Below are 16,921 nucleotides of genomic sequence, written 5' to 3'. Positions count from 1 at the left end.
TTGTCAATTCGTAAACTTGGATGCCCGACATTAAGAGTATTTAAAGTTTAAGAGAATGATTGTAAACAAATTTAAACAAAGTAAAACTAATTTGATAATTTAAAAGACAAAAAATAAAAAATAAAATCTTAAACCCGGACCGAAACCTGGAAATCAAGCAAAACCTTGAAACCTGCCAAACTCCTGACTTGAGGTAAATGAGTACAACCAAAAGTCTCATGCAAATACAGATTAGTGAAAAGTGTATAAAAAAAATCATCTTGGAATGTGCTAAAGTCAAATTAAGTTATGACACAATCTGAAATGTCCAACCCGAAACAGAATACATAAAACATTAGCCACCCAAAAATACACTTGGTTTGCAACAATTTACAACAACAACGTCCAAATTTCATTTTACACAACTTGTCTGACTTTCCAACGACAGTTCAAAGTAATATACAATGATCCCAAATAAAGAGGAAGAAAATGTAGAAAGAAAATCTCCCATACATGAGTTAAGAAAAGCACCATCATATCTTCATCAACGAAGTGGCAATCTCTTGCATTGCTGAGGAGCTGGTCATCTAAGCTATGAGATTCTGAACTTTCTGGAGCTGGATGCAGCTGACTATCTGCGGATGGCCCTTCAGAGTGTTCCCCATCATCCTTGGGAGGGTCATCAGGATCTTCTTTTCCATTATTCTCTTCACTAGGACTTCCACCACTACCTCCCTTTGGGACACCTGGGACCAAGTCTGGCCGAGCTTCTACGCCAACCCGCCTCAGGTGTAGCTGCCACATTGTAGAAACCCATTGAACAGGCCCTTCAACCAATACAAATATCAGCAAATAGAAAGGGTAACTACCTGAAGATGTAAGTTAACTTCATCTGGACGTGAAAGAAATGGAAAATCTCCCCCAGTTTTCAAGGATGCTCGTCTTGCTTCGGGATACCTCTCACTCAGTTCATCCTTGAGTTGTTGAGGAATTGCACAGTAATCATTTGTCTTCAAGGAAGGAACATGTAAGCATGTCGAAAGGAACCAGTATTGCTATTAGTAAAAACTTTTTTAATTTCCTTCTTCCAGTATTATAGGTACAAAAAAAGCATCAAGTTAATGATGGTGAGCCTCGCAAGAATTCAATGACTTCAAGCATTTCAAACGCCATGCAGGAATGTATAAATAAATATATAAATAAACCAAATGACAAAAATGGTGATAACATTATATAGCAACCAGAAACATGGGATTATGTGGAGATAGAGTTTCAAAAGATTATTAAGAACCTAACTGTTACATATATATCCAGGTATAGTAATCTACTGACCTTTGGTCTGTCAAGCTCAACACAACTAACAAAAAACGCTTGGCTTACAGCCATGAGATTCACTTTAAACCAAGTTGGATATGTAGCTGGTTTCCTTCCCTTAAATAATTCATGATAAAAATCTCAATAAATGCAACTTAGAATCTTCACAATATTATTAGGACCACACTCATAACATTCAGTTCAGGGTACGGCCAGGTTAACCCATTTAATTCAAGTAGACCTCTCCAAATGTGAGATACGTCTGCAGTTACCAGAGAATTTATTTTTGACTAGTTTCCAAAGCTGGGTAAGCCCAACTAGAATAAAGGGAACTTTTTTTTTGTTCCACTTTCACCAAGGAACAATCTGCAATTGATTCTTCTCTTACCTATTAATTATCATTATTTGTACAGCAAATTGGACTTCATAAATTCACCAAGGAGTAACATCACAAACCATCAAAAAGCTTTACAAATCACAAGTAAAAGAAGTTAAATCCTAAGTGTTACTGGTGAATTTCAGAAGCTACAAGCAGAACTTGGAATATTAACTAGCAAGGGGGCAAAAACAGAAGAAGAAGAAAAGGAATGAAAATTAAACAAAATAAGAATCAAGTTTCAGAAGGCAAAGAAGGAAGCTGAAACTACAGTGACTTTCCTAAATTTGGACTAGAGTACTAGGCCACAATATAACCTTATATTTCAGAGAGGTTTAGATTCTAGAAATACTCGTTTGCACAACACAAATCCAAAAGAGTCAGATAACTTACATCCATTATAGTGATAAACGAATCAGAAAGCAGCAATGGTCCAACTGAAGCAGCATCAACTGTCAAAGTTAACCTGGAGGCCAAGTCATCCCTCGAGAGTGTTTCAACCTGAATCAATAGTCACATATTATTGTGCCAAAGGAATTAAGCAAGTAGTTTTCTACAGAATATATATTTGCATTTAAAGTAAACATAAACAGAGAAAGCAAATGAGAATTGAAGCATGCACAAGATTCTCTCAATTTTGTGAACAGATACAAACGAATTGTGAGCACCATCTAGAAAAAAATGTCATTCTTCATATAGATGTAGCAGAGATGCAATTCACCTCCTCGATATTGGCAGTATAAGTTTCAAAAGAAAAGTAACCCTCAAGACCACCGGGAACAAAGTTGAGAAAACTCATATAATTGATTGCAAATATAAATAAATATTTTTGATAAGTAATGCATTTCATTAATAAGCACTAAATTGATTGCAAATATTGATTCAAATTTTCACAAATAAATGCAGTTAGAATTTAATTGTATTTTAAGTCCAGTTGAAAACCTTGTACAACCATGTGGTTCCTACCAGGGTCAAAGAACTTTCCACTACTAGGGTCACAAACTCCCTTCCCTGAACATTGATGGTTGAGAATTTTTCTCAACCATCAATGTTCAGGGAAGGGAGTTTGAATAAGTACAATCAATGCTTTGACAGAGTAAATTTCATTCTGTGCTGAAAACTGAAATATAGAGTTCGAAAGCAGATTGCTCCAAGACATGATCTACATAGCTAAAACCATCAGATACCTTAGGCCTTTCACATACTTTACCTGAGAAACAACGAAGTCCACAGAATCTGCAATGAATGGTTCATGGGGACCATCACGAATTCCTGTTAAGACGTATCGTTTCAGCAAAAAAGAAGGGGTCCAACTAACACTGCATAAGGCATACCACAATCAGGATGTTAATTTGTTGAGGAAACAACATATCCAACAAGCAATTTGCTACAAACAACATAACAGGAAAAGATAATAAATTCATGCACCACTTTACAGAAACCAGGAGAGAATATATACTAATGGTAATTGAACTACTAATATCATAATTTGGAGCTATTGGTTGTAAACTGAAGTCACTATAGAACATGCCATTGTAAAACCACAGAGAATAGCTATGAGAGAGGCTGGATAAATAAACTTAAAAAAACTTGATCCTCCAGCTCATCCTCTTTCAAGATGAGATGCAAAATAGTCCAGGAATGCAGGAGGAAGAAAAAAACACAGATGTGATCTTGAGCTAATAATCCACACTTCATTATGCTTGGGTATATCAATGAAGGCACAGCACCTTTTAACAAACAACCATGCTACCCACCACATTCTCTTGGAGAAGGGGAAGCAGGGGCAAGGGTTCAAATTTTACAACAAAAAGTTTTCTACCAGACAAATATATCGAAGCCTCGCAAAGCAAAAGGATAATTAGAGCTTGGGAATAAAAGCTGAATGTAGATATAATTTTGAGTTTGACCGCACCAATTGTTGTCAGGCTTTTTGGCCTATTAGCCTAGTTGGTAAGCGCTTATAATCTGTTAGTTTGGTTGAAACTCGTACTAGGCAGTTTGATCAGATACTCAACATGCTTTTGTGGCTGGTATATAAATTTTGGATTTAATGCGAACTGATTGTGGATTGTTGGATGGTAGGGGGAGTAAGCAACCTGGGTTGTTTGCAAGTCAGATATTGAACAGGCAAGCAATCATGTGAACCAGAATCGTTATGATTTATTTGTTGGAAAGACTTGCTTTTAGCAAGAAATGGAGGAGGTTTCGGTTTATATTTCAACTGTCTTTTTGTCAATTGTGATGAATGGCAATCAAAATGTTTTTCCCTTTCTTTTATTTTCTTTCTTTCTTTCTTTCTCTCTTTTTTTCTTTTATGTGTGTGTGTGTGTGTAGTTCTAGAGGGTTGAGACAAGGAGACCCTCTATCTCCTCTTCTTTTCATTTTGATTATGGAAATTATTAATAGAACGTTATACAGGGCAGTTGAAGTTGGGCTTATAGTCAGGTTCTATGTTGAGGGAGTTCATTGAAAAGATATGGAGATTCTCATCTATTATTCATTGATTCTACCGTCCTCTTTTGACAAGTAGTCCCTAATCAACTTAAGGCTATTCGCTGTGAATTATTTTGTTTTGAAGTCGTTTTGGATTGAAGGTAAATTGGGATAAGAGCAAATAAGTACCTGTGGGTGATGTGAGACGGCATCCGAGTTTTCTGAGGTGTTGGGTTGCAGGGTAATCACATTACCAATGACATATGTACGTTTGGATTTGAGGAAATTACGTTTCATAAAGTGGATTAGGATAAGATAATATGTGATATCCAGGCTGGTGGTTTGGGTGTCCAGAAATAGAGTACCTTTAACCAAATCTTATTAGGGAATGACTTTAAAGGTATGGACCCAAACAAAAACAATTATGACCACCTGTCATTGCAGTGAAGTACAGGGAGGCTTGGGGTTACTGAACATCTGCAATAGTAAAGGGGTTGTATGGTTCGAGCTGGTGGAAAGGCAGTAGATGTGGTTGGGATATATCTTCAGGCTTCATCAAGTTTGCAGTAAGGGATGATTCTTGAGTCCGGTTTTGACATGATTTACAGTGCAGGGATTATTGCAAACCAATTTCCTGATTGGTTTACCTTGGCTGTTGATAAGGAGGCTTCAATTACTTTGTATTTGTGTAGGTCAGACAAGTGAGGATTGCAGTATCCAAACCCTATCTTTTTGCAAGCTTTTCATGATTAGGAGTTGGTGTCTGTTGCTACTTTTTTGTTTTTGATAATATCATTTGTTTCTAACCCACTCAGTGAAGTATTATTATTCATCTTTTCTAAAACAAGAAATAAAGCACAGTTTTCAAACTCACTAGCAAGATAAGTACATGCTGACCTGGAAAGCATCAAGGAGTACCTATGACCCTTGCCAACTCAATTCAATTCTAGTAAGTTATGACGGGGCAGAGCATGGAACAGTAAGAAAGAACTAACTAGCTTGCTAACTAATTACAGAACAGGGCAATCAGCGCTGCCCTCCAAAATCCCCCCCTCCCCCAACCCTCAGAAGGAAAATATAAAAAATAAAAGGTGCTCTGCAGATAATTATCTCCCATAACCAATTAACCAAAACATTGGTCAAACTTCTAGCAAAAATACAGTTTCTGCTACTCCATTATATACGAAGTAGATCTTTTTTTTTTTTTGATAAGTAAATATACGAAGTAGATCTTTTAACTACATTGCAAATATTTTGATGATTTTAGCAGCAACTAAAAACTTACTTAGTTCAGTAGAGAACATGGTCTCATTTATTTATAATTCTGTGTCAAAAACCAAAAAACATATTTCTCATTATCATCTACTGCATGTAATTAGAGCTGTAAGCAGTCTCTTGATGGTGATCCTAGCATCATGATAGCACACATTTATCAAATCTTTGATGTGCATTATATCTCAGCAACTCTAATCTCTTTTTCTTCTTTTTTTTTTTATCAAATAAAGAAATACATAAAAACAAATAGGCAGTTTGATCATATCCAGATTACAGTCATTAATCTAAGAAAAATGTGGTAACTTACATGGGAGCCCATGGCATTGCAGCAGAGAAACTGCGTGTATCCAGAAAAGAATTTGATAGTATCAATGACCGAACCCGCCTTGGGCGATGCTGAGCAAAAAGTTGTGCTAAGAATCCCCCAAGCGATGTACCATATAGATGTATCTGTTAGATATAAATTGATCAGTCTACTCAGCAACCAGTTAAGTTGTCAGTAACTGGTGACAGAAATATGTAAGATAGGTTGATTAATTTTATACTTTCAGACTATCAGTTTATGATACATAACTACAGTCAGGCATCTACGCTAACTGTTAGAAACCACATTGTTCATGGAACCTACACAAAATTGTTTCATAGACCACTTGTATCTTCTCCTCCAAGCTCACACCAACTGTAACTAATTGTAGCTGTATACAGGCAGTCCATTGTTGATTAATCTAAGGATAATGGATCCGTTTGTTAAAATTTTTTAGATTGTGCTTTTGCTTTTCGATTATGATGTAACATAAGGTGAAAGTAGTTTTAAGTGTTGAGTTGTTTGTTAATGCTTTTTGCTTTTTTGCTAAAAAGCAAAAAGCAGTCCTTAAAAGTATTGCCAAACGAGCGCAATTTATGTCTAAAACTAGTACAATTAATTTCATCAAGATCAAGAGCGGACTTTGGAGAAGCTCAAGTCCTTTTTCTTTTTTTCTCTCTTTACTTGGACAATTGCTTGTCTAGCTCTCTTAGTGATTAACTATTCTGATTTTCTTGTTCTATTTTCTTCTTCTACTTAGGCGTTCTCTTCCATACTTTTTGTGTACTAGGGTTGTACCCCTCTGCGCTTTTTGATCTATTCAACTTTACTTACCAAAAAACAAAGGATGGAATTAACAAAGAAGGGAACCAAATCCAATTTTTGTTTGAAAGACGGATTAGTCAAAGTTATGATGTAACAAAATAAAGCTCACTTCAAATCTATTCAGTATCCAAATTTGAGTTACCATAATTCACTAGTACGCTAGTGAATTCAAGACATTAAATAGCAAAACTACATCTATTCATCTCTCAATTTACAGTAAAAGGGAACATCCTAGGAGATAGATTATAGAGCATACCATGTACCAAAGAGATCTGTAATGAAACGAGACCAAGAAAATAAAATGAAGCTACTAATTCTATATAGCTCATTCATCCTTCTTCATTCATTAAATAGAGCCAAAATACAAGAATGCTCTATGACAGCCATAGGGACAGCTCACTAGGACACCCAGCATTCTTCTAGAAGATTTTCATCACTCCCTATCTTAGGAAATTACAATTCACTCTAACATACTGTTGGGAAATTACAGTTCACTCTAACACTCCCCTCAAGCTCGAGCAAATTTTTCATATAAGTCAAGCTTGGAACAAATAAATTAGGGGAAAGTCCACATAACCCCCTCAAACTACCACTCAATTGACAATGTTCCCCCCAAACTTTCAATTGTGACAATGTCCCTCCCAAACTACCAAAAATTGTCAATGTTCCCCCTAATGACGAAATTACCCTTAGTAAAATTAAAAACAAAAAAAAAAACAAAACTTCTAGAAAAACCCTAAAACTAAAAAAAAAAAAAAAAAATCCAAACGTTGGCCAATTTTTATTTTTATTTTTTTAATCAATTTTATAAGAAAAAAATTACAAAAATTTCGATTCTTTTTTTTTATGAAAATTGAAAATTTTTGTTTTTTTATTTTTATTTTTGTTTTATAATTTTATTTAAATAAAAATTTACGTTTGAAAAAAAATAAAATTTTCGTTTAATAATAAAATGAAATTTTTTTAAAAAAAAAAAAACTAAATAAAAAAAAATAGTTTTTTTTTTTCAAATAAAAATTTCCGTTTTAAAAAAAAATAAAATAAAAATTTTTGTTTAAAAAAAAATATTATTTTTAAATTAAAATTTTTCGTTTTTTTTTTATATCAATTTTTTTTTTGAATTTATAGGGTTATTTTTGTCTTATTGAGAAATCTATAAGGGTATTTTTGTCTTATTGCTAGTCTTAGGGGCGACATTAATAATGTTTTGGTAGTTTGGAGGGGACATTGTCACAATTAAAAGTTTGGGAGGACATTGTCAATTAGGTGGTAGTTTGAGGGGGGTCTGTGGACTTTACCCAATAAATTTTTTTTTTTGATATCGAGAAACCTCTACAAGGCAGGGCCCTTCGGACCCACCCCTGCAGAGTAAACCCCGGTCTTACCCAATAAATTAATAATCAAACAAAGAGACTTGGTAAACACATCAACAAGTTGGTCTCCATATTTTACAAATGGTGTAGAAATTTCTCCTCAGTATTTTCTCCCAAATTTTTTTTTTTATAATTAATCGAAATATCATTAAAAACGTAAGACACCCCATGTACACAGGAAGTATACAAGAAAAACCACCTAGGTAGTAGGGGCAAAAAGAACAAAAAAGCCATTATAACTAATTACTAAAGGAGAAACATACGCAGCTACCCAAAGATATAAAGTGCTGAAAAATAAAAACTTCAACTGCTCCAAAATCCTCTTGTGGTCCCGAAAACACCTATCATTAATTTCCCTCCATAGATACTACAATGGGCATAGAAGACACCATCTTCCACACAACAACATTTTGAGTGTTGCAATTCACCAGGAAGCAAACAAATCGACTACTCGTCTAGCCATATCCCAAGACAACCCAAATCGATCAAAGACGACATTCCAAATGGCACTAACAACCTCACAATGAAGAAGAAGATGGTCCACAGACTTCCCATTCCTTTTGCACATTACACACCAATCAACCACAATGATACGCCGTTTCCGAAGATTGTTCATGGTAAGAATCTTCGCTAGGGCCACCGACCACACAAAAAAGGGCACTCTTAATGGAACCTTAGTCCTCCAAACACTCTTTGAAGAGAAATGGAAACCATCATGACAACCCATGATATTGTAGGATTTAACACCAAACAACCCTCTTTTGGAAGAGACCCACCACAACCTGTCTTCCCCTTCTCATCTCATTCTTACTAAATACATCCTATAGAACGAGGCAAAGGCATCCACCTCCCAATCCTGAGCCGCACCAACAAAGCTCACGTATCATTGAATGGCACCTCTAGAAAATTCCAAGCGAGCCTCAACAAGAGCATCCTTTGCGCGCGCAATACCAAATAAAAATGGAAGGCATTCTTAAGGGCCATATCCCTACACCAAAGATCATGTTAGAATCTAATCTTGGAGCCATCTTCCACTTCAAATCTGGTATGACTACAGAACTTCCCCTAACCCCTCCTAATATTCTTCCATAAACCCACTCCATATGCCCCAATAGGCTCACTAGAACATCACCCTCCCCATAAACTTCCATATTTAGAGTCTACCACTACTCTCCACCAAGCCTATCTCTCAAGCCCATATCGCTAAAGCCATTTACTTAAGAGAGCATGATTGAACCTCAATAGGTTCCTAATCCCCAACCCTCCCTCAGAAATTGACGTACACACCTTCAGCCAACTCGCCAGGTAATATTTCTCCCAAATGAAATGACAATCAAATTCAATGTGTTTTGTTCTCTCACGGAACACTGGGTTAGAAGGAATGTGCAAAGCAACCATCATATCACAATACATAGAGGAATAGGTGTAGGAACTAAAAATTCAATTTCCTGAAGAAAGTGTCGTAACCATGTCAATTCATTAGTCGTATGAACCATAAAACTACTCGGCCTCTGCACTAGATCAAACAACCACTGTTTGTTTCTTACTCTTCCAAGTAACAAGGTTACCTCCCAAGAATCTTTTGTCGAAAGGAGATCCTGCCCAATCTATATCAGTGAATCCTTCTATCCTAAGGTGTCCATTATTCTTATATAGAATACAATGACCTGGGAATTTCTTTAGATATTGTAGAATACAAATCACATCATCCCAATGTGAAGTTCTAGGTGCTTCCATGAATTGACTTAACTACACATACTACATAGGAAATATATGGCTAGGTGATAGTAAGATAATTTAATTGCCAACCAATCATTTGTATCTGCTAGGATCATCAAACAACTCTCCATAATCTTTCAAAAGGCTTTTTATTTGGGTCCATAGAAACATCAATAGGACAAAGCACCCAAAAGACTTGTTTCTTCCAACAAGTCTAGCACATATTTTCTCTTATATAAATTAACCCCTTGTTGGGATCTAGTAACCTTAATGCCTAAGAAATATTAAAGTTTTCACACGTATTTGGTCAGAAATTTCTCCTCCAAAAACTGTTTTAATCTAGCAATTCCTCTAGGATCATCCCCACTAACACAATGCCATCCACATAAACTACAAGGAAAATATACCCACCATCTGTATGCGAATGGAATACCAAACGATCAGTCTCACATCGAAGAAGACCAAACTCCCTTACTACAACAGAAAATTTGTCAAACCAAGCTCTTGGAGATTGCTTGAGGCCATATCAATCAACACACATATCCCTAAGACTTCCCCTCAGCAACAAACCCCAATAGGTGCTCCATATAGACTTCTTTAAGAAGATCACCATGAAGAAAAATGTTTTTCACATCCAGTTGATACAAGGGTCAATCAAGGCTAGTAGCTAGAGAAATGAAACCTCCAATAGAAGAAATTTTTGCAACAAGAGAGAATGCATCACCATAATCAATGCCATAGGTCGAAGAATAGCCTTTAGCTTTCAACTTATTTAGGCTACCATCAGGATTAAATTTGATAGTGTATACCCATTTGTAGACAAAACAAGTTGTTTGCTAGGAGGAAGAGAAATAAGTTCCCAAGTGGTATTTTGATGCAAAGCCTCCATTTCTACTTCCATTGTGTTTCGCAAACCAGTGTTAGATAAGGCATCTTTAATTGTTTTAGGGATAGACACACTATAAATATGTGAAATGAAAGAAGAAAACAAAGGAGATAAGGATTGATAAGAAGCAAAGTTACCAAGAGGATGCTTGCTGACACAAGATCTAGTACCTTTCTGGAGACCAGTAAGTAAGGATTCTAATGTCGGAAGAACTAGATCTAAAGACTCCACGGAAGGTGGTGGAAGCTCCAGGGGAGATGGTTGTGGACGAAGAGTGTCCACATGTAGGAGAGCAGATCTCTGAAGTGGCACTGTCATTGAAGGACCAAGGGAAACAGGGATGGATGTAGGGAGAGAGATGTCAAAGAAAGACTCCCCGAGGGATTAGGTATCTGAAAAGTAGGGTTGAGACTCAAAAAAGGTAACATCAGTCACTACCAAAGTTCAAAGAACAAGACTTTAGCACCAATAACCTTTTCGAGTTCGAGAATATTGGTGGTGTGGGGATCGAGTTTGTCAAATGTGAGTCCAAGGTTGTGTGTAACAAATACAGCCAAAACTCTAGGAGGGAGGGAAAAGAATATTCTATGATAGATATAGGGATAGCTCACTAGGACACCTAGCATTCTTCTAGAAGATTTTCATATCACTCCCTATATTCTTAGTAAATTACACTTCACATACTCCTAGAAAATTACAGTACTCTAACAAGATCCACAATTATGTACACTAATTTAAATGACCTACATACTTAACACTATATGAAGCACCAAAGGTAGATAAAAACCCCAACCCTCATCTCATCTCATCAATATCCATATCACTTGAGCCACGCTTCTATTATGTCTTAAAGTGTAGGGTAGGGGCCCCAACCTTAACCAGTTCATGCAACACCCTTGCACCTTACAAGGGATGGGCAAATGCCCCGATGGGGCCCAATGTCAACTTTCGGTGTCCCGTCATATAATTTAACGATGGGGGCAGTCAAAATTCATTTTTAAATGAGAGGAAATTTGTTATATAGGATGTAAATGCTCTAAATCGGTGCCAATTCAAAATGCAAATATTAGTTACTGCACAAGATGAACCAGCATCTTGGTAAGTGCTACAACATTAAATACAACAGCTAGAGTAAAATGAGATAGACAAGACATATATTGATAACCCAGAAAATATGGTGGAAGAAATTGGTAAAGGAAATGAAGCTCTTACATGATGAACATCGATAGCATCCAAGAACTTTTCGAATACTTGAATCCACTCGTGATGATTCCATACCCGTGGAATATCAACAGAAATCACACGGTAACCCTACACATTTCAAAAGAATACGATTCTTCAATCCTAGTTCAAAAATTTATCATGCATAACATCAAAAACAAGTAACGGTTATGGTAGCAGTCTAGAAGGTTTACTTGACACACACAAAACAGGATTTAGGCAAGTACCATCACGTACAACAAGAGCATCAATAAAATTTTCATGTTGAAATCGTCTAGTTTCATTCCACACGAATACATTATGACACTAAAAAAAAGTAATAATAATAATAACTAAAGTGCAACCTGGTTTGTCCCTTTACGATTTTCCATATTTCTACAATTTGGAATCCTTACCCTACAGAGACTTTTGATTTGAGTTAATGTTTCTAAAAATAATTCTAACAGATTCATTATTGGCGTAACAGTGTCCAGCTGCAGGACTTATTCCATCTAGCGAGATAAGGACAAGAAAAACCACAACGAAATAGCCATGTTAACTATGAAATTCAAAAGGAGGCGAAAGAAGTTCGACCATTATAGAGATAACTAACTTAAAAAAGTGTCTATGTTTGGTTACTTGAAGGAGTCAAAGAAGAGTCAAAGAAAAGCAAGCTCATATCTACAGTGTTTAGTAATGATCTAAAACAGGTTAAACATAATCTATCCAAGATCTAATACGAATGACTCAGGCATTCACAGATATTTGATTATATCTCTAATCTTCTCCACCCTTCCCATGTCAACTCAGTTTATGCTGACACATTAGATGGACATCATTAGTTCCCTATTTCTTCAAATAAAAGGAAAGGTTTAAGTTTATAAATTAGAATCATAAACCGTAGACTTCAATAATATAACCATGATAAACTGATGGACATTATATACTTGGCTTACACAACCGAACTATATAACATTCTCTTCATATAAAACACATGAAAATCTATGGGAAAACAGAATATCGCCAAATGGAGGGAGGTTTTCATGATAACATACGATAATTTCCTTTCATATCTCATATCTGTTTGAGGAAACAATTTCCCTAAATAACAATATTGCTCAAACAGAATTATTCCCAGCATCAATTGTTTTCCAAAGCTTAATGATTCCTGTTAGAAGAACAGCTAGACAACCAAGAAACAAGCCCTATGAATCTCCATGATATAAATACTGGTCCGTGAGAACTTAGAAAACCATGGCATAGCATAAACTCCCCAACTTCTTCTACATTATATATATATATAATAAAGGAGGAGGGAAAAGAAAATGAATGAATATGAATTTCTAATATGTTGACACTAAATAATGTCACAGTTACGATGAAGAAACCATAAGATCAAACTTACGACCTTCATGGACAATGACATGATCTGTTTGTAGTATACATCTGCTGTCCCTGCTGTTCCAGGAAGACAAACAAGAGGAGGTACCACTTTTGGACCAAAATCATAATATCGCCACTGCTTTGTGCCAATCTGTGAGAAAAAAAAAAGTTTCCAAGGCTGAGATATCATCAGTCAATAAAAAGTATCATCAAGGAGTTAATGCAAAAATGCTCACTTTCCAAAAAATAAATAAATAAGTGGACTTCTGTGCTTTAAAATACCACATCAACCAAACAGAAGCTAATATTCTGATTGGTCTTCGTCAATAAAATAGACTCAATCACAAGTAGTCATTGCAATCATTCCCAGAGTCATGACCAGGGTGACAAATTCGTCACCTAGGCCCTCGCTCCCCCTCTCAATTTGCAATTTGGAAACTTAGGAGTGGATCTGTGACAGATCCACAGGTTATATTTAGTACAGCTGGGGAGTTGAAACCAAGTATTTAATGATAGAAAGCCACAATCTCAACCACTAAGCTAGGTCAATTCAATTGTCATTGCAGGATTTCTATATTCAATTAAACATTCTATCTCACTACTGTATCAAACGCATCAAATATTATTCACATACATATATACCATATGTCAGATGCAAATGTGAATACATAATTGTAATACAACAAAAATGTATAATACCGCTATATTAACAAATCATCATATTAATCCTCATTTATTTAAAGATTATGAGGCACTCCCACTCTTGAGATATTTTAGAGATCAACGCTATCAAGCCAGGACTTGTTCACCTAGGTCACCATTGTTCCAAGAAGCTGCTCCAACAAAATTTTCCAGTTTTAGTAAATTTCTCTAGAAAAGCATATTAACCAAATACGTCTATGATAAATGGGTACCATATTTCACCACAGCCTAGAGCTGCTCTGCAAGAACATAGGAGGATTGTAACAATTGACATAGTCATACTTCAAGGAGAACGCCTTTTCTGCTTCAGCAGAAAAACGAAAAGCCATATACACCTCTACCTCAAACAAAAACCAAGAAATATTTGGCTTTTAACAAATTACGACTTGTCACACAAGCAGCAAAGAACCTTCTACAAGGCTATTTCAGAACATACCAGTACCAAATATATCAAGTATTAAAAAAGTTAACACCCTATTTAAAATTTGATCAACATGCTCTAAATAAATAACCACTCAATTATGATAAAGTCAAACACATATTGGAGAGAAGATAGAGAATAGAACAAAATTCACAAACAATCACCAGCAACATTTGCGTCGTTTAAATACAGCTTCAAATTGAAATGTAAGGTTGAAATTAAATACTCAAAACGATCAGACAGATAAAAAGCTAAACGCATCATAACTAGACATTAGACAAAACAAAAGGAACAGAAAAATGAAGCTGAGATACAATCCTTTGACCAAGTAGAATTCAGAATACCAGAATCAAAGTTCTTAGAAATGGGAAAATATATTGAAATCCAATCTATAGTGTCCCATTGACATAAAGAAGCCGATGATTGCAGCCCATAATCAAGCAGAATTTGAACGCAAAAAAATTGAATTCACTAAATTGAGATAATAATCGAAACCCTATATCTAAAATGGTCAGAAAAACATGAATGTCCAGTAGTGAACAACCCCAAATTTGACCAAGACGAAGGGATTATAAGCAGTACTAAATAATTCATAGTCATCACCAATTAGAACCAAAATTCGAAAAAAAATGTAAGAATAATATGAAACCCAATGCATAATGAAACAGACAACAAGCAACTCTTCAAAGACCTCCATACTTAACAGAGAACAAATAGACTATAGCAAACACAAAATGCACGCCCAGCTACATTACAAAGCCAAGGCGTAAAACCCTTGATCAAAGCAATTCAAAATTTGCATAATTTGGACTTAAAAGAGAAACCCAGTAGATTCAATAATAAGTAAAATGTGAGTCCATTCTCATCCACATCCCCGTGATTGAGTAAGAACAAAAAATAATAATTATGGCTAAAACAAAGGCCTACCCATTAACGAGTCTAGACTAACAAGTTAAATTCATTATCAAACAAACTTTCTTCCATACCCACATCAAAATTCACACACAAGTGGTACACAAGTTGAAACCCAAATTCACATCATGATCAGAGAATTATAAACCTAAGCTCATCCACTACCCCATGATTGACTAAGAAAAAGGAGACACAAGCAAAAACAAAGCCACACCCACAAAAAAAATGAAGCTAATGAGACAAATCCATTATCAGAAATTAGATGAAAATGGTAAAATCAAAAATCAAAACAAAACCCAGAATTCGGAGCGAGACGTACGGGGATCTTGTGGAGAGGGACCTGAGACTTGAAGTAGGTGTAGTCTCCGGGCGCCGAAAATGCGCCTTTCATTGCTAATTGATGTGCCCAAACACGCCCATATCACACCACCATATTCGATTTGATCGATCACTATAAAATTCTCAGAAGCCTCTGCTCTATGTTTTGTTTATCCTCGCTGTCGTTTCCAAAATCTTCACTATTTATGTGAGGGACTGACGGGAAGACAGAACGGAGTGACCACGTGGATGGGCCCCGGGTCCAACCTGCGGTAAATGGTAACGGTCAATGACGGAGCGTCTCCAACTGCTCGTCAGCGTTATACTATGCGCATGATTGTGTTATGCACCAACGCCGCGCACTTTAGTGTGAAAGTCTCTATCTTTGGTTTTTTTTTTTGTTTTTTTTAATGTTTTGTTTCCTTGTTGGGAATAGGAGAATATGCTAATTGTCACTTAAATGATTCATCAATCCTATTAAATCGATTGCGCTCACCAATTCATTCATCAATGATTCAATTAATTAAGATCAAACGCATTAGAATTCAAATTTAAATATTCAGTCTATATTTAATATATAAAGTCAATTTTTTTTTTTTTTTTGTTGACATATCCGCACGAAAAGGGGAAGGAGATTCGAATTAGAGACCTATACTTTATGAGGTGTGGTCCCCAGCTAATTGATTTAAAATAAATTATAAATACCCTTTCAAAAAAATAAAAAATAAATTAGAAATACAAAGAAGATGTATTTCATTAAATAACTTTCTATTTTGCCGGTTAAAAGGACAAAATTGTTAAAATGACAGAAATTTCCTCCAAACCAATTGGAAGAAATATCATCAAACTCATTTAAAATAATGTCAAGTGTCAATAAACATTTAAAAGGCACATCAAATAAAAGTTTTAAAAAATGGAAACCCCACCTACCCTTTCAAACTACCGTCCAAGTGACAATGTCCTCCAAACTTTCAATTGTGACAATATTCCTCTCAAATTACAAAAACATTATCAATGTTTCCCTCAATTACAAAACTACCATTAGTAAAGTAAAAACAAAAAATATTAAAACTTCTAAAAAAAACCTAAAACTATATATGTGTGTTGTCCGGTGGCCAAATTTAAATTTTTTTTAAAAAAAAAAAAAAAAATCATTTTTAGAAGAAAAAAATTAAAAAAATTCGATTTTTTTATAAAAATTGAAATTTTAATTTTTTAATTTTGTTTTATAATTTTTTTAAAATAAAAATTTCCCTTTGTTTTAAATAATTAGTTTAAAAATAAAAATTAAAAAAAAATAATTCGTTTAAAAAAAAAAAAAGACAAATCATTTTTTTTTAATTAAAATTTTCGTTTAAAAAAAAATTAATTTTTTTATTTTTTCGAATTTATAGGGATCTTTTTGTCTTATTGAGAAATTTATAGAGGTATTTTTATTTTTTTAGTCTTGGGGGGACGTTGTCGCAATTGAAAATTTTTAGAGACATTATCAATGGGG

General features: G+C 35.1%; 1 protein-coding gene across 1 annotated transcript; it reads right to left on the bottom strand.

Annotated features, from left to right (window-relative positions):
* Positions 1–299: 299 nt before the first annotated feature.
* LOC132176051 (uncharacterized) lies at positions 300–15,610 on the bottom strand. Its single transcript, XM_059588163.1, has 8 exons — positions 15,425–15,610; positions 13,096–13,221; positions 11,700–11,798; positions 5,688–5,830; positions 2,880–2,988; positions 2,063–2,170; positions 849–989; positions 300–774 (listed from the first exon to the last, which is right to left on the bottom strand). The coding sequence occupies exons 1-8, from the start codon at positions 15,494–15,496 to the stop codon at positions 397–399; spliced, it is 1,176 nt and encodes a 391-aa protein (XP_059444146.1). The 5' UTR covers positions 15,497–15,610; the 3' UTR covers positions 300–396.
* Between the last annotated feature and the right edge of the window lie 1,311 nt (positions 15,611–16,921).

Source organism: Corylus avellana, chromosome ca3, assembly GCF_901000735.1.
Source record: "Corylus avellana chromosome ca3, CavTom2PMs-1.0".
Lineage (NCBI taxonomy): Eukaryota > Viridiplantae > Streptophyta > Magnoliopsida > Fagales > Betulaceae > Corylus > Corylus avellana.
Note: the sequence above shows the minus strand (reverse complement) of the source record. Positions and strands in the feature narration are given on the sequence as shown.